General features: G+C 47.1%; 1 protein-coding gene and 1 pseudogene across 1 annotated transcript in view; one reads left to right on the top strand and one right to left on the bottom strand.

Annotated features, from left to right (window-relative positions):
* PLCG2 (phospholipase C gamma 2) overlaps positions 1-23330 on the top strand; it is a 159991-nt gene that overhangs the window by 77721 nt on the left and 58940 nt on the right. Inside the window, exons 6-11 of the mRNA XM_027513943.1 lie at positions 125-209; positions 2191-2274; positions 10272-10315; positions 12075-12147; positions 20871-20972; positions 21791-21909. Coding sequence (XP_027369744.1) covers positions 125-209; positions 2191-2274; positions 10272-10315; positions 12075-12147; positions 20871-20972; positions 21791-21909 — 507 coding nt within the window. The remainder of the gene's footprint in view (positions 1-124; positions 210-2190; positions 2275-10271; positions 10316-12074; positions 12148-20870; positions 20973-21790; positions 21910-23330) is intronic.
* Positions 14386-19320, bottom strand: LOC113875495 (annotated as a pseudogene).

Below are 23330 nucleotides of genomic sequence, written 5' to 3'. Positions count from 1 at the left end.
TCCCCAGTTGCTCAGATCTGGTGGCAGGTCTTCTCGTTGAGGTGGGAGATGGTGAGAGTAGCCAGACCTTCCACTGTTGAAACCCCTCGAGGCTGATGGAGCTGGGGGTCCCTCTCTTTTGCAGCATCAGCCTCCGGGAATTGAAGACCATCTTGCCCCTGGTCAACTTCAAAGTGAGCAGTGCCAAGTTCCTCAAAGATAAGTTCCTGGTAAGTTTCATGGCTCAGCCTGGCGATTTTGTGAACCTGGGGTTATGCTTGCCTCCCCATGAAGCCACCGCACGCCTTCAAGCACTGTTGCATGGTGTGCTCAGGAAAGCCCTCCGCCTCCAGACTCATCCGTCTTAGTCCGGACCGAGGGATCATGTGAAGATCTTAGGCCCACGTTCTCCATCCCGACAGAGGATGTCATCCAGGAAGACCATGTTTACCGAGCTGCTTGGCTCGGAATTTTTCCATCAGTCTAACTTTCCTTTTCCCTCACCAACCCACAGCCTGTTTTTCTTTTAATAATATGAACACATGTGTTTCATTTGGAAAATATTATGAACGATTCCTTATGTAGGTTGCCAGGGAGGTGGCATTTTGTGTGCAGGCCCTGACAGTGGAGCTGTCGGAGTTGGCTCTTCTCTGCCCTTCGCCCCTCCAGCCCACCCTCCACCCACCCATCCTTCCTTCCATCCCTCCTTCCGCCATCACTTCATTTCTGTTCCTGTGTGGCTAGGGCTGTTGGTAGATCTGGGGCAGGTTGTTCCATGAGTGAGCAGATAGCGTAGGTCGGGTGGGGCTCTTCTGAAGGGTGTAGGATGGAGATGACCCCTGGGCATCCTTTCTGGCCTTCACAGAGGTCCGGACTCTTGTCAAGGACCCCAACAGGAGTCCATCCCAGCAGTCCCAGTTGGAGGCTCTCGGGGCCATGTCACAGGATTCCTCAGCTTAGGAAAGCTCATTCATTTTGTACCCATGAATTCCCAGAAGAGTTAACCCATTTTATGGCATATCTGGCCATCTTTTGGCCTACCCCCGTCATTTCAACTAGTCCAAGAAGGCAAAACCAGAGAAGGGTGGGGATTGAGAGAGGAGAGATGGGAGAAGCATTTACCACTGGCCACCCCGTAATTGGGATTTTGTCCCTTATCATGCCTTTACCAAGCAGGTTCTACGTGAATGTTACCTGGTATGGTTTCAGGGAAGTCCTAGTAGGGTAGTGGCGGTTCTCCCATTTTACAGAGGAAGAAACTGAAGTTCTGAGAGAGCTAAGTGAATTGGGACAAAGTGAAGCGAAAGCCGCTCAGTCGTGTCCAACTCTTTGTGACCCCATGGACTATATAGTCCATGGAATTCTCCAGGCCAGAATACTGGTGTGGGTAGCCTTTCCCTTCTCCGGGTAATCTTCCCAACCCAGGATCGAACCCATGTCTCCTACATTGCTGGTGGATTCTTTACTAGCTGAGCTACAATGGAAGCCCAAGAATACTAGAATAAGTAGCCTATTCCTTCTCTAGCAGATCTTCCCGACCCAGGAATTGAACCGGGGTGTCCTGCATTGCAGGCGGATTCTTTACCAACTGAGCTACTGGGGAAGCCATGAAGCAATTCAGGAGACAAGCCTTGACTGGAATTGAGCTCTATTAACTCTAAAGGCTCGGTACATTTTCTTAAAGTACAGTGAAAGTCACTCGGTCATGTCTGACTCTTTGCGACCCCATGGACTGTAGTCTGCCATACCCCTCTGTCTGTGGAATTCTCCAGGCAAGAATGCTGGAGTGGGTTGCTGTTCCCTTCTCCAGGGGATCTTTCCTACCTAGGGATCAAACCTGGGTCTCTTGCATTGCAGGCAGATTCTTTACCATTTGAGCCACCTGGGAAGCTGTGCTTTTAAAAATGACCTGTGTTTACATACCCTATAAGTATGTCTAGATTTGAAAGTGTGTCCTGCCCCAAAAGGAGGGGTTCTGCATTATGCCTGTTGGAATTCTGGCTGAGACCCTTGCCTTTTGGGGAGTTGAAGGATCTTACCTGGGGTCTCTGGTGGGTATGTTCTCCAAGCAGAGACGTTGGGTTAAGAGGAATGCAAGTTTGCGTTTAGCCAATGTTGTAGCAGAGCCGGCTATTTCTGTGAACAGGGAGGAGGCATTCTTGTGGTGGACACCAAAAATTGTGTGGTCACTTTTTTTTTTTATATTTACAGGAAATAGGCGCACACAAAGATGAACTCAGCTTTGAACAGTTCCATCTCTTCTATAAAAAACTTATGTTTGAACAGCAAAAATCGGTAAGATGATTCTCCTTTTCCCCATTCATTTTTTGAAGGTTTTGATAGTCTTGTTTGACCTTATTTTTTTAAATTGAAGTATAGTTGATGTATAATGTTATATAAATTACAGGTATGCACTTTTTAAAGGTTATGCTCCATTTATGGTTATTTAGGTTCCACGTGTGAATGATATCATACGGTGTTTGTCTTTCTCTGACTTATCTTACTTAGCGTGATACTCTCTAAGTTCATCCATGTTGGATATGGCAGTATTTCAAAGAAATAATGCAATATTTCATTCTTTTTATGGCTGAGTAGTATTCCATTGTGTGTGTGTGTGTGTGTGTATCACATCTTTATCCATCCGTCAGTTGACGGACATTTAGGTTGCTTCTGTATCTTGCCAGTTATTAATAATGCTGCTGTGAACACTGGGCTCATGTATCTCTTTTAATTAGTGCTGTTGCTCCTTTTGGATATATATGCCCAGGAGTGGATATGCTGGGTCATGTGGTAACTCTGTGGTTAGTTTTTTTGAGAAACCTCCATACTGTTTTCCACAGTGGCTGGGTCGGTTTATATTCCCACCAACAGCATCTGAGGGTTTCCTTTTCCCCACATCCTTGCCAGCACTTGTCATTCGTGTTCTCTTTGATGATGGCCATTCTGACAAGTCTGAGGTGATACCTCACTCTGCTTTTGATTGACATTCCCCTGATGATTAGCGATGTGGAGCATCTTTTCCTGTGCCCGTCGGCCATCTTTACGGGTAAGACGATTCCTAAGCAAACGATCAGCTGATGCTTCTGTTTCCCCTGGGTTTCGAAGTCTGTCCCGTTCCCAAGAGACCCATGAGAAGCGTTCAGTCTCCCTTCTAGTCCAGGAAATATACAGTGGGAATGACAGTGACGCCCTGTTTTCATCTGTTAGATGGGCAAAGGTCTTGAATAGGATAGAGTTGAGGGGACAGGGTGGGGAAATGACCATCTCCTACCTTCTTGGTGGGAATGTGAGTGCCTGTCAGTCTGATTGGAATTCAGTCTGAGACTGTTAAAGTAAAAAGGTTCAGCTAACTCTACTGTGTCAACTTGTTCTGGAAGGAAATTTACCAAAATATTACGAGTTAACTACCTCTGGGTAGAGGGATTATGTGTGTGTGTGTTGTTCCCATAATGAGAATGTTTTTGATTACAATAATGTGCTATTTTAAAATAAGGATGTGCCTGCATTTTGACCTGGCAGTGGCATCTGGGGGCTCTGTTTGAGAGAAATGAGAGCACTGAGGCCTAGGGATGTATCACCAGGCCGCTCATTGCAGCATTACTCATGCTGGCCAAATACCTGGGAGCCATCCGAATGCCCCTCAGGAGAGTAACAGCCGGGTCAGTTATGGTCCAGCCATACGATGGGACGCTGCAGCTGATTAAGAAGCCTGAGTTCATTGGGTTTCTGTCCTTCTGGAGGGCTGTTGATGGTATTTTGTGAGGAAAACCAGCAGCAGAAATGAGGAGCCAGGTCTGACTTTTGGGTAACAAACAGTAATCCTCCTGTATACGTTTGCATGTGCTTTTATGAACAAGGAGAAGAGTACACACACCTCACACTTAATGTTGATTTTCTGCATGTCCTGGAGGGATTTGGGAAAATGTACCGGCAAGATAATTAAATTTTTCTTTGCATCCCTCAGTTTTCTTCAGCTTGTTCCAAGAAGCACGCTACTTTTGCAATGAAAAAAAAAAGTCCCATTAAGCATAAGACATAAAAAGGGAGGTGCTGGTGCAGTGCACGGAGCGCTGTGCCTGCGGGTGGCCGCTGCTGTTGGGACAGGGTTCTGCAGGCGGCCGAGGTGGGTCCGGAGCAGAGAATGGGTAGGACTCTGTGTGATCTCGGGCCAGCCACTGACCCCTCCGGCCTCAGTCTTCCTATCCGTGCAGTGGGGGTGATGAGTCTCACACCACCGGGCTCTGGGGAAGATGGCCGCAGGGCCACACCTCTTGATAGGCGACCACTGGCTGTGGGACTTCGACGTATCTGAGGCAGAGAAATGGAAGAAGCATTTCTTGTCTGCCCAGATTGGGGGAAAATACATGACTGTATAGAGTAAAAGACTGAGTTGCAGTGTGTTCACTTTTTTACCCATGTAGTAGTTAGTGCTTGGTTTGCCAAGTAGAGTAGAAAGAAATGGTGGACTTTGGGAGTTGAAAGAGTTAAATTCCAGCCCCCAGGTGGTTTGGGGGGAAGCCGTCTTGCTCCGTCACTCAACCTCCTCTATAAAATGAAAGTATTAAATTAGGTCATCAGTTATACAACTTTTTAAACTATCCAACCCCCTCTTCTTTTTTATATGAAACCTTAATTAAGACAATTCTGCTGCCTAAAAGCTGATCAAAACACTTTTTAGATTTAAATCTGCAATTTTCATTTATAATCAGTTCTTGAGAGCAATGAAAATGTTGTGATAATAGTATATAAACGAAGTCCAGAATAATGACAATTGCTGTCTTAGGCAGTTGACCAGGACTGAGAAAAAGTTGATTCACTCAAGATAAGCAGTTGCAAAAAAACAGTACTTATCATTTGCCGTGACATTTCAAGCTGCTGTCTCATCAGATGGAAGGCAGGCAACGCTTAGGAATACGTTTTTGCATAAAAGCTGTCGTACCTGCCAGTACAGGCCACCCACTGATAGTCTCCACCGTGATCAAATTCCACGTAAGAGAACTTTTCACTGTGGTTCTTTTTAAAGCGAATGTTTGTATGTTTGAGAGGGAGAAGGGAGAGAAATTTAAGTCAAATTTCTGCATAGTCCATGAGTCCTAGATGGCCAGTATTTTTTGGGAAATGTCTGTACCTATCAGAGGTTACCCCTGGTGGCCAGAATACCACGTTCAGCTGGCATTCGGTTGGTACTTAGCCTAGTGGTTTAAATGTTTTTTCCATCCCAGTACTAACCAGGTCCGACTCTGCTTAGCTTCTGAGATCAGATGCAATCAGGCGTGTTCACGGTGGTATGGCCATAAACTAAATGTTTTTTTAAATGAATTGCCTGTATTTAAAACTTGGAAGATTTCTCATTAATATCCAGATTTTTTGCTTCTCTTGGGAAAAAAATATCACGTTCTGGCTATATTTGGCAACCTGTGAGTGGAAGGAAGAATGCTTTCTGGTTTGTCCTAGCCCTGCCTCCCACCCCCAAGCAGCAGCTCTCTTTACTAATTTAGGGGCCAGGGTCACCTCCCTGGTCCCTAAGACTTTTGGGGTCAACAGCCTCTTCTCTCTTTCATTGGCAGCTATAACTGTCCTGTCTGGCCACTGCATGTTTTAATTCAGTGACTTGGAATTTGATTAACAAAGCCCCAGGCTCTATAGATAGTTACTGGTCCACTTGAGAAGCCTCGCTGCTCTTGTGTATGTAAATGCCTCTCCCCCAACTGTCAGCAGGCTTCCCTTGCGGCTCGGCTGGTAAAGAATCCGCCTGCAATGTGGGAGACCTGGGTTCCATCCCTGGGTTGGGATGATCCCCCGGGGAAGGGAAAGGCTGCCCACTCCAGTATTCTGGCCTGGAGAATCCCGTGGACTGGATAGTAGAAGGGGTTGCAAAGAATTTCAGTTTCACTTTCCAGCTGTCAGCATATCATTTACTTCCCGAGTGCCTCGCTGGAAGCTCAGGGCAGAGAAAAGTGTTACCTTGGTGCTCTTAGGGGTTCAGCTGGTTTTCTTGGGGTCCTTGGGGTGACAGAGCGGTTCATGATGGTTGGTGATTCCCAGACTTAAGTCCAGGGAGTGGAGTCTTGCTTATCAGTAGCTATAGGTTTCCAACTTGAAGTTGCCAGTTCCTCCTCCTGTCTAACTACCTCCTTACATTGCTGCACTCAAGCCTCGAAGCTTCCAAAAGTTTGGCAGCAGCAGGAGAATAAGAACTTAAAATTTCATGTATGTCCTCCCTTGGGAGGGGGATATATCTCAGACTAGGTTGTAATAATGGTGTTACGAATAAAGATCACAACTAACATTTGCTAAGTGTAAACTCTATGTCGGGCACTGTGCTATATGTCTTACATGGATTTAATTCTCCTCAAGACCCTGAAGGATAGGAACTCTTATAATCCTCATTTTATGGACCGAAGATGCTGACACTCGGCGAGGTCACTTGCTGGAGGTCAGGTGGCTACTGCAGAGCTAGAGCTTCAGTTCTCCTTTGCTCAGCTTCACTGCCCACCCACTGATACTTCTTTTTATTTTTTACTATTTTAAAAATACTTACTGTTGCTTCCATGTCCTGGCTATTATAAACAGTGCTGCGATGAACATTGGGGTACATGTGTCTCTTTCCCTTTTGGTTTCCTCAGTGTGTATGCCCAGCAGTAGGATTGCTGGATCACAAGGCAGTTCTATTTCCAGTTTTTTAAGGAATCTCCACACTGTTCTCCATAGTGACTGTACTAGTTTGCATTCCCACCAACAGTGTAAGAGGGTTCCCTTTTCTCCACACCCTCTCCGGCATTTATTGCTTGTAGACGTTTGGATCGCAGCCATTCTGACTGGTGTGAAATGGTACCTCATAGTGGTTTTGATTTGCATTTCTCTGATAATGAGTGATGTTGAGCATCTTTTCATGCGTTTGTTAGCCATCTGTATGTCTTCTTTGGAGAAATGTCTATTTAGTTCTTTGGCCCATTTTTTGATTGGGTCATTTATTTTTCTGGAGTTGAGCTGTAGGAGTTGCTTGTATATTTTTGAGATTAGTTGTTTGTCAGTTGCTTCATTTGCTATTATTTTCTCCCATTCTGAAGGCTGCCTTTTCACCTTGCTAATAGTTTCCTTTGTTGTGCAGAAGCTTTTAAGTTTAATTAGGTCCCATTTGTTTATTTTTGCTTTTCTTTCCAATATTCTGGGAGGTGGGTCATAGAGGATCCTGCTGTCATGTATGTCAGAGAGTGTTTTGCCTATGTTCTCCTCTAGGAGTTTTATAGTTTCTGGTCTTACGTTGAGATCTTTAATCCATTTTGAGTTTATTTTTGTGTATGGTGTTAGAAAGTGTTCTAGTTTCATTGTTTTACAAGTGGTTGACCATCAGCAGATGAATGGATAAGAAAGCTGTGGTACATATACACAATGGAGTATTACTCAGCCATTAAAAAGAACACATTTGAATCAGTTCTAATGAGGTGGATGAAACTGGAACCTATTATACAGAGTGAAGTAAGCCAGAAAGAAAAACACCAATATAGTATACTAACACATATATATGGAATTTAGAAAGATGGTAACAATAACCCTGTGTACGAGACAGCAAAAGAGACACTGATGTATAGATCAGTCTTATGGACTCTGTGAGAGAGGGAGAGGGTGGGGAGATTTGGGAGAATAGCATTGAAACATGTATAATATCATGTATGAAACGAGTCGCCAGTCCAGGTTCGATGCACGATACTGGATGCTTGGGGCTGGTGCACTGGGACGACCCAGAGGGAGGGTATGGGGAGGGAGGAGGGAGGAGGGTTCAAGATGGGGAGCACGGGTATACCTGTGGCGGATTCATTTTGATGTTTGGCAAAACTAATACAATATTGTAAAGTTTAAAAATAAAATTAAAAAAAGAGAGAAAAAAAAACCTTACTGTTTATGTAGCTCTGCTGGGTCTTAGTTGCGACGTGCAGGATCTAGCTCCCTGACCAGGGATGGAACGTGGGCCCTGCAGTGAGTCTTGGCCACTGGACCGTCAGTGGTCCCCATTGGGGGGTGTGTGTGTTAGTTGTTCAGTCGTGTCCAACTCTTTGTGACCCCAGGCTCCTCTGTCCATGGAATTCTCCAGGCAAGAATACTGGAGTGGGTTGCCATTCCCTCCTCCAGGGGATTTTCCCGATTCAACCTAGAGATGGAATTTGGGTTATTGCAGCCAGATTCTTTGCCATTTGGGCCGCTGGGAAGCCCCTCCCATTGATACTTTTTAAGTTTTTAAACTTTTGTGTTAAGGGAAATTTCAAACATAGACAGGCAGAGATAATAGTGTAACAAACCCCTTTGCTTTCAGTCTGGTCCTTTCTCTGTATCCCAAGGGGCTGGTTCCTACAAAAATGTTCTGCCTCTGCGCACAGGCTTCTGGGGTTCAGAAAGTGGGGTGACGAGACAGAAAGCAGGCAGAGGGACCGGGAAGCTGGGGTGTGTCTCCCGGTCTTTGCTGGCTCTGGAGTCACCTCTGAAGTAGAGGCCCCCGTCCTTCATCCTGGCTCCCCGTGTGGCTGGAATGGAGTGGAGCTTTTTCTCCACTTCACTGCGTGGCGAGGAAGGGGCTGGCTTTAAGTAAGGACCACGTGGAGTGAAACACTCGGAGGGGAGTCACAGGTGGCCTTCCTCCAGATGTGGGGAATCCAGTCTCGGGGTTTGGGTTTGAGAGGATCTGGCCTTACGCCCCAGTTGACCCAACGATGTAAGGGCCGAATGAGTCCAGATGGCAAACAGCATGCCCTCCCTAAAATCCTTCCTCCTTAAAGAAAAAAAAATAGCCATGCTCTAAATCAGGGATTCCCCAGCCTCCGGGGTCTGATGCCTGATGATCTGAGGTGGAGCTGGTACAGTAGTAATAGAAGTAGAGTGCACAATGAGTGTGATGTGCTTGAATCATCCTGGAACCGGCTCCCCTCCCCAGTCCTCGGAAGAATCGTCTTTCACAAAACCGCTCCCTGGTGCCAAAAAGGTTGGGGACCGCTGCGGTAAATGACATGTACGTGAAAGGAAGTCCTTCTAAGTCTTTCTAAAAGAGTGACTCCTAACCTTTTTTGGTGACCTACCTCTTTGAGATGCTAATTAAAGCTACGGACCATCTTTCCAGGAAAAGGAAAAAAAAAAAAAGTACACTCACAGACTTCTGCAGACCTCCTGAGGCTTCCCAGGGGCCAGTGGCTACCTTTTCTAGAACACTGATTTTCCACATGTCATCCTGGAGCACAGGCTGTTTGGCCAGACGACGAGGGCATCGAGGGCAGGAGTCGTTTTAAATTGTTAGCATTTATAACCTGCCGGGAGCTGCATCTGTGTCCTGAATTACTCCAGTGCTGATCCAATCACAGTGGCGTTAGAGACTGTTCCAGTCATGCTGCCTAACTGGAAATGGACGCAGTGTGGGTGTGCATGCATGTATGTGGCATGTGGGTGTTTGTGCATCCATGCCCATGTGTGTGTAAGATGCCTGGCCAGGGAGTTGGTGCAGTGGCGGCTGGGGGCGGGGGTGTCCCCGCTCCTCCTTGGTGGAGGGGCTCGCTGCCCCTCATCACAGCTGCAGTACAAGCAGGCCATGAAGCCTTGGACTAGAGCTCCCGATATTTTTCTTTCTCTTGAATTCAAGGATGAGCAATGAGCCCATTGAAATATTAAGGATTGGAAATGTAGCTGTGAGGGTGCAGAAAGGGGTGTGTATTTTCTGCTGGGCGTGCCAGTCAGGACACCTGTTTAGAGAGGACTCTGGTGAATCTGTGAACAGTGATGTGCACACCCTGTGTCCAGGTGCTTTCCCACCCAGGAATCCACCCCGCGGAAACGCTGGCACAAGTGGGCGAAGACAGATACATGGGAACATTCTGTGTAACGCTGGATCGATGAGCAAAAAGTTGAAGGACAGACATGGAATGCAGTGTGGGTTTTCAAAGTAGTGAGGCAGGGTGATTTGAAGTTGCTAAATAATAGCTAAAGCGTGAAACAACAGCAAAAAAGTTGGAAGACATAGATGTAACATAAGATGATAAGATATAATTTGATAAGATATAACTAATGGAATATCCGTAAAATGAACTCAAGGTGGAGAACTGCCAAATTATTATGAGTGATTGCTTCTCAGGAATCAGGCTGTGAAAGAGGCGAGGAAGACTTCCACCTTTTGTGTCAAGATGTAAATATTTGAATATTTACAAGGCACGTAAATGACCATGGTAATTTTTTAACAAAAACTCTGTTTATTTTCGTTGTCTTGACGTGTCTAATTTTCTTGTTTTGTGTGTGTGTTCTATTTTCTGTTTCAGATCCTTGACGAATTCAAAAAGGATTCCTCCGTGTTCCTCTTGGGGTGAGGCACCTTTGCTGGGTTGTAGTTCTGGGCGGCTGTGCCAGGCATGGCGCCCTTGTGGGTCCTCCCAGCCCGGCCCCCTGACCTCCAGGGGGTCACCTCTCTGGCAGGCACTGGTCTCCACAGAGACGGGGTCCCCTTGTTGGGGAACTGACTATCCTGACACTCAGTTCAGTTCAGTTGCTCAGTTGAGTCTGACTCTTTGCGACCCTGTGGACTGCAGCACGCCAGGCTTCCCTGTCCATCACCAGCTCCCAGAGCTTGCTCGAACTCATGTCCATTGAGTCACGGACTCCAGTCAATCCAATGCCACGAATAAATGTGCTCGAACTCACGTCCATTGAGTCACGGACTCCAATCAATCCAATGCCACGAATAAATGTGCTCGAACTCACGTCCATTGAGTCACGGACTCCAATCAATCCAATGCCACGAATAAATGTGCACAGCAGCAGGGTTTGTGGAGTGTTGGGAGGATGGCCCAGAAGGTCCTGTCGAGAAGCCTGCTTGCTTCAGGACGTCCTGGTTAAGCAGGTTGAACCGAATTAAAATGAGTCGAAGCACATAAAGTGTTTTATGTGGTGCGTGGCAAGGCTCATAAATAGTGGTGATGGTATGATGGCTGAAACGTAAGTGCTGCAGGACTTGTGAGGCCCTTTACTGAACTTCCTGATTCCCCAGGTGGGAGGTCTGTAGTGAGCTGTGTCTCCCAAGCCTGTCTCCCTGGGAGAAAGGTTTCCTGTGGCGTAACAGCACCTAGAATGTGATTTGTGGCCTGCTGACCTGGGCCTGCTTTTCGGAACCAGCCCTCATTGATGAAGATGCCCTGGCAATTGTTCCTCTGTTGAGTTCTAAACCAGAAACCCTGAAAACTCCAAAGTATTCATCCATCTAAATGGATCTGGTTTGTTTGCAGTGTTTTACTGAAAAGATCAGTGTTGGACCATGAGGCTGTTAAGAAAGAAGGTTGGAAATACACTCAGAGACAGTAGACTTTTGGACCCTGAGTGTTTAGTAAAGGGAGAAAACTTAAAGCATGTTTTATCTCCTGTATTTAAGAAAAACACCCTCCCACCCACACTGCAGATGCTCAGGGAAAAGTATGCGTTTCCCCGGAGAGCCCTGTTTTACAGGACGTACCTCTTGTAGCCCTCACGGTTGCTTGGACCAGCGAGGTTCTTGGTCCAGTTGAGCACCCTTTCCAGGAGGCCAGCAGCCTGCTGGCCAAGGAGGAATCTCCCTTTTCTCAGGCTGAAGGATTCCCTGTCTCAGGCGGAAGATTCTCCCAGCAGAGGCCCTCCACTCACTCCCTGGCCCTGGTCTTGCATATTCCAGCAGGTTCTCCCTGCCCGCCCAGAGTCGGGGCTTCATCCAGGCCCCTCTCCTGCCTCAGAGCAGGCTCTGGGGTCACTTCTCCAGCGTTGCCACCCCCTAAATGCACTCCACGGCCAGCCCCACCCTGGCCTCTGCTGTCCTGCCCGTCCTCCCTGCCCCTGTGGGACCAGCTAGGGGCAGCTGGGTGTGGATTCCAGCGCCTGATTCTCCTGGGTTCTGGTGTCAGGGCCCCTCTTTGCATCCTCCTGGGTCAGGGGTGTCATCTGGGTGACTTTGTCTTCCCGTCGGCCAGCCCACACCTGACCCCGTGGGGTGGCGGTGGGGGGCTCGGCTGGGTGCCTGGGCGCCCTGGTGTCTGCTGGCGGGGACCACCTCCTGACTGCTGACTGCCCCCTCTAAACACCATCTCTTTCCCCGAGGGCAGCAACACCGACCGGCCGGACGCCTCTGCTGTCCACCTGCACGACTTCCAGCGGTTTCTCTTGCATGAACAGCAGGTGAGGGGATAGCAGGGCGGGGGCGCTGGGTGGGCGGGGGGTGCTGTGCCCGCAGTTTGTCACCTTGTCGGCACCTGCCATCAGGAAACAGGAATCGTCTCCCTGCCCAGCGGCGCCTGGGGGCTGAGGCTCTGGAATGAGGCTGGCCTCGCAGCAGCCCCTTCCCCGGGCGCAGATGGAGGAGGGGTTGATGGGGACACTGCGGGGCGGGCGGGGCCCTCACCTGCTGGCTTCTGCTCCCCAACTCCGGCTTGTCTCGGGGGGCCCTTCCACGGGAAGCCATCCCTGGCTCAGGGAGGATGGGACTCAGGTGGACGAGCCTGCGGGTCCTCTGAGGGATAAGGCAGCATGCTGTCCTCAAACAGGTGACCCGTGGACGTCTGTTAGGGTGTTTGCATGTGGGCCCCGAGCTGGAGTCTGAGTAGGAGTTCATGTCGGGCAGTGGTTTCTTATGGGGCCATCTGGGCAGGCGCTGCACACTCAAGTCAGGGCTCCTGGCATCTAGTGTGGGGAGCCCAGGGCTGTTGTGAGGCGACCACACCCCACGTCCGCCCCATTCCCGCAGCAAGGAGTTCCCCAACCCTGCATGTCAGGAGTGCCTCAGCGGAGACGCCGAGCTAGAGTGAGAGAAGCCTGCTGTCCTGTCACGGGCTGTGTGACCTTGGGCAGGTGGTTCGACCTGTCCGTGCCCCGCTTTCCTCCTCTTGGAATGGGATGAGAGCCCTGCCTCTCAGAATTATGGGGTTCGGAGAAGATGGTGTTGATCTTTGTATGTGTGGGTGTGTGTGTACATACATAGTCACGTTGTCTATTCAAAAATGTCATTTCTAATCACTGGAGTTTCACGTACTTTTATTCTCTTCAGTTGTTTTTAAAGATTTTAAAAGCCTTTATTGAATTTTTGCAATACTGCAGCTGGTTTGAATTTTGTATTTTTTGGCCCTGAGGCACGTGGGATCTTAACTCCCTGACCAGGGACTGGACCCTCACCCTGTGTGTCGGAAGGCAGAGTCCTAACCTCTGGACTGCCAGGGACGTCCCCCCCCTTTTTTTTTTTAAATAGACTTCTTAAGGGCAGCCTTAGATTCATAAGGATATTCAGCTCATTTGCTTTAAAAAATACTTTGTATTGTAAAGCATCTCAAACATACGCAAAAGTAGACAGGCTGGAACCATAAACTCCCGTGGACCCATCACTCAGATTACAGGATTATGAATGTTTTGCCACCTTGATTTCATCCCTCTTCCATCCCCACACCCATGTGTCTCCCTTCCCTTCCCTCCTCCTTCATTTCTTTGCTGGCAAATTCTAATGGAAACCCCAGACTCTGTATCATTCCATTTGTAAATACTCCAGTATGTCTCTCTCGTGAAATGGAGTTTTTTTTTTTTTTTTTTTTTTAAACAAAACAGGACAATAATACTCCTGTTAACACCTTTCGCAACCAGCACTAACTTCTTAGTGTCCCCACCCATCCGGTGTTCAGATGTCATTGGTTTTAGGGAGAATGATGAACAGAGACACTTGGATGAGGCTGGCCGCAGGAAGGTCCAGGCAGAGCGGGTAGCAGCAGTGGTTCATGATGAATGGTGATCAGGATGCTGGGGTGCATGGGAGTGACCAAGAGAAGTCTTACCCACCTGGGACTATGACCGAGGGCAGGTGAAATGAGGGGATAGATGAAGTCTCTTGGACCCAATTACATGTAAAGTGCTGAGCTGCCCAGAGATTGAAGCAGAGAGAGAGGCACCCATGCTGCCTGCTTTTCTCCGTGCTCTTCCTTGCACTGAATTACTCCCTGAATTTGTAGGGAGATGTTGGAGTTAAGTGGTTAAACTCCTGGACAACTCACCGTGTATCCTGGATCCACCGCCTCGTGCAGGGTAATGATATTCTTGGGACAGTCCCATGCTTTCCCCACACTGGCCCTGTCACTGGGCTGCCCTCAGAGGTCAGGGTCACGGGCCAGCAGCAAAGTGCAGGGAGTTAGGATCCCACATCTGGGAGCTAGGACGCAGGCAGCCTGCATGCACCCATGTGAGTGTGCGTGGCGGGAACAAGGGGTGAGGCCAGGGGTGGGGCCCGGGCCGTCAGTCCGGTGGACCCTGGATGTCTCAGCCCCCGGCGCTCTGTGGGACGCTGAACCGGTGACCCAGGGCCTGGAGGCTCATATGTGAAATAATCGCTGCAGCACTTGGTGTGTGAGTTAACACAGATTTTTTAGACTTTGGGCAAAATGCAGTTAATATGAAAACTTTGAAAACAGCCTTCTGTACTTTAATAATTGCTCTCCTAGGAACTTATCCTAAAGAAACGACAGCAGCATTTTTTTTTTGGAGGTAAGGTGTATTTAATACAATCAGAAATATTTCAAGTATAATTTACATGAAATATAACTTGGAAAATATAAATGCTATGATGCATATATTTTAAAAAGCTTTATGTAAACCTCATGTCAGGAAATGCCCATTCGTTATTGAAGAAGGAGGGCAAAGAGATTATATACAAAAGTATTTTGAGGGACTATCTTATGCTTCATTAAAACAAAGGTTCAGGTTGTTTGAAGTAATTAGTTAACAGATAGGAAATCTACAGAAAAAGAAAGCAATCAGAATGATATCCACCAGATAAGATTTTGAATATTCCTTCGCTCTGAATTCTTTGCCAGTTAAAATCATTTTCTAGATCACTCCAGTTTCCACGGTGAGACTTGTTTACATTCCTTATCGAAACTAATGACGACATTTATTATTTTGGTTTCACTCTCCTTTTGGCGTTTTCACATTTCTTCCGACAGTCCATTATGCAAGTTGTTTGTTCTGATCTCCCAAGAATTCCTGCTAATACTACTTCCCACTTCTCTCCAGAATTAGTCCGAACCCTGAAGTCTCTCATCATTCTTAGAGAAAAAGAAAAATCTAGTAGTCTCTTTCTCAGGTAATGATACTTCTTCAGGGCTGTGCTTTTTGTCATCTGTCTCTTCAGTAACATCTTCCTCTTCTGAACCTGCTGTCTTGGAAACTAGGGTCTCCCTGCCAGGCCATCTTCCCAGGTTTTACTGCTTCAACTCTATAGGTCTCTTCCTCTTCATCTTTGGCGTCAGACTCAAAAAAGGAAAATGTGAACCCACCGGTTTGTTCACCCCAAATCATCAGAGCTGTAGGGTCCTGGACCACCTCAGCTTTCTCTCCATCAGGGTCCACATTCCAAGGTGTGTTGTCTTCCTTTACACTGGTATCTTTTACAGTCTGGAATATTTGTTTTAAATCCGTAGCAATGTTATAATCCTATCACTTATGGCAAATAGATGGGGAAACAATGGAAACAGTGACTGACTTTATTTTTGGGGTTCCAAAATCACTGCAGATGGTGACTGCAGCCATGAAATTAAAAGATGCTTGCTCCTTGGAAGAAAAGCTATGACCAACCTAGACAACATATTAAAAAGCAGAGACATTACTTTACCAACAAAGGTCCATCTAATCAAAGCTGTGGTTTTTCCATTAGTCATGTATGGATGTGAGAGTTGGACTATAAAGAAAGCTGAGCGCCAAAGAATTGATGCTTTTGAACTGTGGTGTTGGAGAAGACTCTTGAGAGTCCTTTGGATTGCAAAGAGATCCAATCAGTCCATCCTAAAGGAAGTCAGTCCTGAATATTCACTGGAAGGACTGATGCTGAAGCTGAAACTCCGATACTTCGGCCACCTGAGACGAAGAACTGACTCATTTGAAAAGACCCTGATGTTGGGAAAGATTGAAGGCAGGAGGAGAAGGGGACGACAGAGGATGAGATGGTTGGATTGTATCACCGACATGATGGACATGAGTTTAAGCAGGCTCCGGGAGTTGGTGATGGACAGGGAGGCCTGGGGTGCTGCAGTCCATGGGGTTGCAAAGAGTCGGACACGACTGAGCAACTGAACTGAAGGTTATAATACGTTTCTTTAGACACTTCAGGTAGTTTCTCAGCTTCCTCCCTTTTCTTCTTTTGTTTTGCTTTACTTTCTTTGGGTTTATCATCTTGCCTTCTTTCATAAGTGGCATGGTCATGCCTCACTGAATCATAATATATGATGTCCTTAAATTTCTTTGCAGCTACTGATTCTTTGTAGAATTGCTTAAGCTGATCTGCAAAATGCTCTGCACAATATTCAGGGCTTTCAGCTTTTCTGCAGCAAGCTCTTCCTTCTCAGCAGTTTTCTTTTCATTTATTTCTTTCTGTTCCTCTTCATTATCACTTTCTAGAAATCGGGAGTCAGTGCCAAAGTGAGACTGCAAATTCATGAGCTTCTGTCCAGCTGTGCCCTCAAATTGAGGTTTAATTCTGAACCTGTTATTGTCATCTTTGGAACAAGATTCCTCGTCATCACTGCTGTCAAAGAGCTTCCCAGAGGCTCTACCCGTGGACTCTTTTGCCAGTTCCTCTCCTGGATGGCTTTGCTCCTGAGTGAATGTCTCCTCTTTCACTTTCACTACTGGAACCAAAGATGATGTGCGTCGGCTTGTCCTCTGGATGACTGTCCAAATTTGCCAGAGCATTGTGAACTGACTTCTTTTGAAGTTCTTTGGCTTTCTGCCTTGCCTCTAAGGCTGCCAGACCTTTCTGATTATCTTCAGCATGCTTATCCTTAGCACTGACACCTGATGAACTCTTAACAGAAAGTGGGAAGTCAGTGTTGCTCCCCTGGGAGTCTCTCCTTGCGAAAACCTCTGGTGGTTTCTCAGGGGCCTTGGAGCTGCATAGATCAGGCCTCCGATCAGAGCCCTCTCCTGACTTTCCGGTCCTGTGGCAAGAGTCTTCATCAAGGCCTCTGCTGCGAGTCTTAGCACCAAGACTTCTTATCTTTTAGTGGCAACAGACTAGAAATAGGATTCCTGCTTCTCTTTTCTGAACTGTTAGGGGACACCTGCTTTGTGACCCTGACTCTCAAAAGAAGCCTGTCTCTTTTGAGGCTGAATTTGGTTTGAGTCATTTGCCTCCTTTGCATGTTGGAAAGGAGTCTGTTCACTTGATGGGCCATTAGCACACAGGGACCATTTTTCCATGGACATGTTCCTGGGTTCCTCAAGTTTCAAGGAAATTTGATCTTTATTGTTAGAGGCGACACTCTCTTGCAAGGATTTTTTTTTTTTCATTGATTCCTTTCCATAGAGACAGCCCACTCCTTTGAAAGCCTGAAATTTTGACTTTAAGGTATTTTCCTTTCGGTTCTGTTTTCCACATGGGTTCTCTTTTCCTTCTAAAAGAGAAGCCACAGTCTCCTTGGGATGACTACCCTGCTGGCCTCTGCGGAGGTCACCTGGAGTCCTTTGGCTCTTGGAGGCCCCGTCACGCTTGGCAGTGGTTTCCTGGCCACTGCTCTCAGTCTTTTCTTTTGGAGCCTCCTGGTTACCACCAGCTGACTGTTCCAAATCAGCCGAAGTCAGATCCACATGGAGACAGTTTTCCATCAAGGTGCTATACTCCTTACGGCCTTCAGACTCAGTTGATTCTGATACGGAATCAGCGTCTTCACTGCTACTGGACTCAGTCAGAGATTTACAACTAAGAGCCTTAACTCTGTGACTCAGGGCTATCTCGACTTTGTTTTTTCTTTTTTGTACTTTTAATACAGTCATCAGAAAGATCATCCTTTTTTTCGGTTTTTCAAATGAGTGTTCTTGTTCATAGACTTCTATCTGTGAAAAATCCACACTGTTTTTGATCTTACCAGAACTTTTTTCATTGCAGTGATTTCATCTGTATCTCCTGAATCAACTTTGTTTTTTCTTTTTTGTACTTTAATACAGTCATCAGAAAGATCCTCCTTTTTTTCTATTTTTCAAATGAGTGTTCTTGTTCATAGACTTTTCTATCTGTGAAAAATCCACACTGTTTTTGATCTTACCAGAACTTTTTTCATTGCAGTGATTTCATCTGTATCTCCTGAATCAGAGTCACAACCATTTTCCATAATGTTATTTTCACTGTTGAGGCAAGAGACATTGTTTCTGAGGCCTAAACCTGTTGAAGTGTGAAATTTGTGAAAATCAGATTTAAAATCATCCCTTACAACTTCAAAGGGATCATTTTCAAATTCATTGGAGGACCATGTCATTTTCTCTGTTTTCCTGTCTTGCAATCATTAGTCTTAATTCATCTTCAGAATCAATATCATCATCAAATATGCTATTTCTGTTTTTGGTAGTTTCTAAACCAGAAGTCTGAAAAAATACATTTTAAAATTTCTGACGATCATCATCAGTTGTAGAGGGTGATTTAGGAGGAATGGGATTATGAGGTGTGTTTTGTGCAAATTGTTGTATTAAATGTGGACTCTCCGTTACACTGCTTGGTTCTGATCTCATGGTTAGAGACGCAGCGGAACCCTCATTCTTCTGCACTTGTATTGTCTTCTTGGCAGGGCTGTGAAAGGCAGAGAGTTATCACTGTTTCGTACTCATAGGATCATTCTCTCCTTCCGGTTCCCAAGTGAGGTTGGGTACAGGGACAGCATTTGTGAAATCCTCCCCTATCTTCTTTAAGTTGTGGCAGTATTTTGAGGGATCATACTTTATGATTTTACATTTACACTCATTCTTTACATGAAGGACAGGGAAGCCTCTTCCAGTTTTTGTGCCTGGTACTTCTGTTCCTGGCACAGTTTTCACGGGGAAATCCACCATCTTCATCTTTTCTAACAAGTTGGTGTGATGGCAGCATTTTAATAGATGTGAGGATTTCAGAGAACCCATCTGAATTTCCATCTGGGGGCTGGTCAGGTGGGCTGCAGTCCAGCCCTGGGAGGGACAGGTGACATGAACTGACCCGAACCTGATGTGTGTGGGTTGGTCTAGGACTCACTGTTGGGTCAGCTTATTTAATGACATGAAGCCTCAGCTTTCTTATTTATTTAACCGGAGAATAATGTTATACGTATCTCCCGGGCTTATGTGAGTTCAAAATGAGCCACAAGGTTGAGGCTCAAGGTTGAGGGCAGAGCCTGGCATGCCGCCCCTGCCCAGCGCAGACCACCTCACCGCAGTTGCTTCTCTCCTCACAGTCTCATCATTGCCATTATTGCAGTTGCCCAGCACAATACCCCATGCCACAGAGACACGTTTTTTTCCTTTTCTGGCCATGTGGCATGTGGGATCTTAGTACCCTGACTGGGGATCAAACCTGTGCCCCCTGCATTAGAATGGTAGAGTTTTAACCACTGGACCACCAGGGAAGTCCCACCAAGTAGAAACATTTACTAACTCCCTAGGATATTCATGTTTTAAACTCCTTTAGGCAGATGATTTCTTATTCACAGCTATTTCAGTTCCAGGTTATGTCGGCTCAGTACCCATGATTTTTTATGCAAAAGCTCTACAGGAGAAGGAAGCAGGAAGTTCCTGGCCTTTGCAGGACATCTAGGCCTGGCAAGGTGTTTGCATTAAGTATCCTACAATTTGAGTTTCCTGTTCTGGTATTCAAAGGTTGTAACACCCTGTACACAAATGACCCAGCTGTCCCCCTGGCTCCGGGCTGTTGGGTGTCCTTCATCCAAGGCGATTCGCAAGAATCAACAGTGAGGCTTGTTGTCGCCTTGCACCTACCTCGTTTGTGTCTGCCCGTGCGCTTTACCTCTTTCAGACTTCCCGTTCTGACCTTCCCATCCAACCGCGCGTCGCCGGCGGCACACCTGGTTTTATTGTTCCTACAGATAGAGGTTTTAGAGTACTAGGAATCCAGAAAACATGAGCCCTAATTGAATATCTGGGTCATGCTTTATCCTTTTGTCTAGGAATATTTGGGGATTTAGGGTTTGAAGAGAAAACAGTGAAGTTCTTTTACATTGTATGTACTTTTTTCTAAAGGGCTTCTGAATTTCTGAGACTGTGCAGAAGCTGTCTTTGAACTGGTCATGTATCTTTCAGACCTTATTGGTGTCTGAGTAGCAATACTTTGCTGATCTTGACTGATTCTGTGTTGGTTTTCCAAAGTTTAGTTATTTGGAAGCCTAGCTCTCCAGATTACTAGCTGTGTGAAGTTGGGATCGTGTGATGTTCTGAGCTTCTATGTCCTTGTCTCTAAAACGACAGTGACAGTATGTGACCTGCAGAGTTGTCTGGACAGGATGAGATGTCACAGGAGGGTGACAGTCGACCAGTCATGTTGCTGTGATTGGAGTGCCTTCTGTGTACCAGGTGCTGTTTTAAGCACAGAACTTTTATTTCATCCAGTCCTTCACAGTCTGTGTACTTAGGTATCATTATTCCCAGGTAACAGACCAGGAGCTCAGAGAGGGTCTGTGACTTGCCCACCATCAGCCGGGGGAGTGACTGTAGTTGTCTGACATAACTGTGCTCCCCTCCTCTTCATGCTAGCAAGTGTAAGGAACTGGCTTAGAGCAAGGGTTGGCAGACTATTACCACAGACCGCATCTGGCCCACAGCTTGTTTTTTACAAATAAAGTTTTATTTATAAACACAACCATGGCCATTTGTGTGCCTGTTGTCTGTAGTTCTTTCTGCACTGTTATAGAAGAATTGAGTTGTTGTGGCCAAAAGCCTACAATGTTTACTCTGTGGTCCTTTAGGGAAAATGTGCTGTGCGTAGGGTGAGGCCTTGATGGTATGTGTGTCCAGAATGCATCCATGTTTCAGTCTTTGACTAAAACTGGGTCCTGGGAGGTAAAGAATTTTGCAAAGTCCTCTTTCTGATGATTTCATGTTCTTTTTATCATTCTAAGGAGCTTTGGGCTCAGGATCTGAACAAAGTCCGTGAGCGGATGACAAAGTTTATTGACGACACCATGAGGGAAACTGCTGAACCCTTCCTGTTTGTGGATGAGGTGAGTGAGCTCCCTGTCCTGTGCGCATGGCTTTTGGATTGATATTGCTGTCCTCCGAAGTGTATTTTCTAGGCCTCTTCCCTTGGAGGGCTTTGCTGCTAGATGTCCCTAGACTGACTCTCTCAGTCAAGAGCTGTTTGTTCCCCCCGGTCCCAAACCACCATAGCCTTTGATTTTTCTCCTCCTCCTGTTAGATCACGTAGGTGAAATCTTCTCTTTTGCCGCTAGAGGGAGGTGCTGCTAGTGAGCCTTAAACCGTTACAAGCACAGCTCTAGAATTCCGAGGTCTACGTGGCTCTTGCAAGATGTGGAAATGGGTGCACTTGGCCCAGCGTGAGGCAGCAGGGGCTGAGGGGAGCTGGGAAGTGCCCCTCGTCCCATGCAGGGTTGTTCCCAGGAAGTAGAGTGTCACTCAGGCTTCTGTTTTCTTTTTTAAGGGGTCGGGAACTGGCATATGAAATTTCCTGCCTTTTAGGTATCATGACACTGGCAGTGTTCTGTCCCTCACCTTGGATGGTGCGTTCACAAATGCTCATGGTATTATTGTCCCTAAACACTTGTATATGGGCAGCACGTACTCTTGTAGCCTCCAGTACTTAAGGATACATATTGCAAAGGAAATTAACTGTATAGGTCAGCAAAGCGTGTGTTCATACAGCCTGTTGCAATCCGAGTTTTCTGCTTTAGCAACTTGGGTAACTGAGGCCAGGGGGCCGTGTGTTGAATCTTCACGTACCGTCTCCCCGAGTTGACACAGGCCCGTAAGAACCCATCGCCACCCGTGTGCTGATCCCTCCCTGTGTTTGTGACTCTCCTAGTTCCTCACGTACCTGTTTTCCCGGGAGAACAGCATCTGGGACGAGAAGTACGACGTGGTGGACATGCAGGACATGAACAACCCCTTGTCTCATTACTGGATCTCCTCGTCGCACAACACGTGAGTCTCCCCGCTAGCCTGCGGCATGTCGGGCAGGAGAACGGTGGTACGGAGGGCACTCTGGGGCGCTGCTCTGGCAGAGTGTGTGGGCAGTGGGCAGAGTGCAGGCCCTCGCTGCTCAGACTGGGATATATGGAAGCTTCTGGAGGGGAGGGGAGATGCCTCTGTCTCTCCTAGTTGGTATTGCCATAGTAATCCTTTACCTGTGGCCCTAAGGAGCAAGTCGACAAAGCAGTTTGGGCATCTCATTCGTAGTTGTTGCTGTTGGGTCTCTAAGTCCTGTCCGACTCTCTGTGACCCCAAGGACTGCAGCACGCTAGGCTCCCCTGTCCTTCACTATCTCCCTGACTTTGCTCAGACTCATGTCCATTGAGTCGGCGATGCCATCCAACCATCTCGTCCCCTTCTCCTCCTGCCTTCAATCTTTCCCAGCCTCAGGGTCTTTTCCAGTGACTCACCTCTTTGTGTCAGGTGGCCAAAGTATTGGAGCTTCCCCTTCAGCATCAGTCCTTCCAGTGAATATTCAGGGTTGATTTCCTTTAGGATGGACTGCTTTGTTCTTCTTGCTGTCCATCAGACTCTCAAGAGTCTTCTGCAACACCAGAGTTTGAAAGCATCAGTTCTTTGGTGCTCAGCCTTCTTTATGGTCCAGCTCTTAGGAAGGCAGTTGAATTAGTCACTGAACTGACATTTACTGAGATTGACCTTGCTCCAGGCCCTGGGCTTGCATGTCCACTGCATGGGGCACGGGTTCAATCCTTGGTTGAGAAACTAAGATCCCACATGCTGCACAGCGGGGCCAAAAAATAGGAAACAATTGGGCTGGGGGCAGGATCAGCCCCTGTCCTCTGTGTTTGGAGGGGGAAAGGGCCTCCTTTGAGTCTTAGCAATGAGCGGGAGTTGGTGAGAGAAGAACAGGTGGCGAGGCGAGGAGGAAGAGGGTGTCAGACACAGGAACAGCACATGCAAATGTCCGGGGGTAGGAGGAACTGAGCGGAGTCTAGTAAGACTAGAGCACAGACCCTGGAGGGAGAGTGGCAGGAGACGAGGCCAGGAAGAGTCAGCTTGAGTGGAATCTTTGAAGCAGTAGGGAGGGCAGTGGGAGTCCCCACTGATGGCTTTTAGGCTGGAGAACAGCACACTCAAATGTGTATCTTTGGGAGCTTGCCCTGATTGAAAAAAAAAGGGCAGACAGGAAGGGAGAAACAGATGTGCCACTCAGGCTCTCATCCTCTGTCTGCTGTACAAGGTGAGAGGGTGGAGGCCTTCGGTCCTGGGCTGTTGACTGGTACTTTCCCGAGTGTCGGTCCAGACAGGAGTTGGAGAGAAGGCCCTTAGGTTTGTCTCCAGGCATTTTGGAAGACACCTTCCTATTCAGGGGCAAAGGGACTTCATAGTTCTTGTCCCTACCTTTGACTTGA

The sequence above is a fragment of the Bos indicus x Bos taurus genome, chromosome 18 (genome assembly GCF_003369695.1).
Source record: "Bos indicus x Bos taurus breed Angus x Brahman F1 hybrid chromosome 18, Bos_hybrid_MaternalHap_v2.0, whole genome shotgun sequence".
Classification (NCBI taxonomy): Eukaryota; Metazoa; Chordata; class Mammalia; order Artiodactyla; family Bovidae; genus Bos; species Bos indicus x Bos taurus.
The sequence above is the reverse complement of the archived record's forward strand: the minus strand, read 5'-3'. Positions and strand labels throughout refer to the sequence as shown.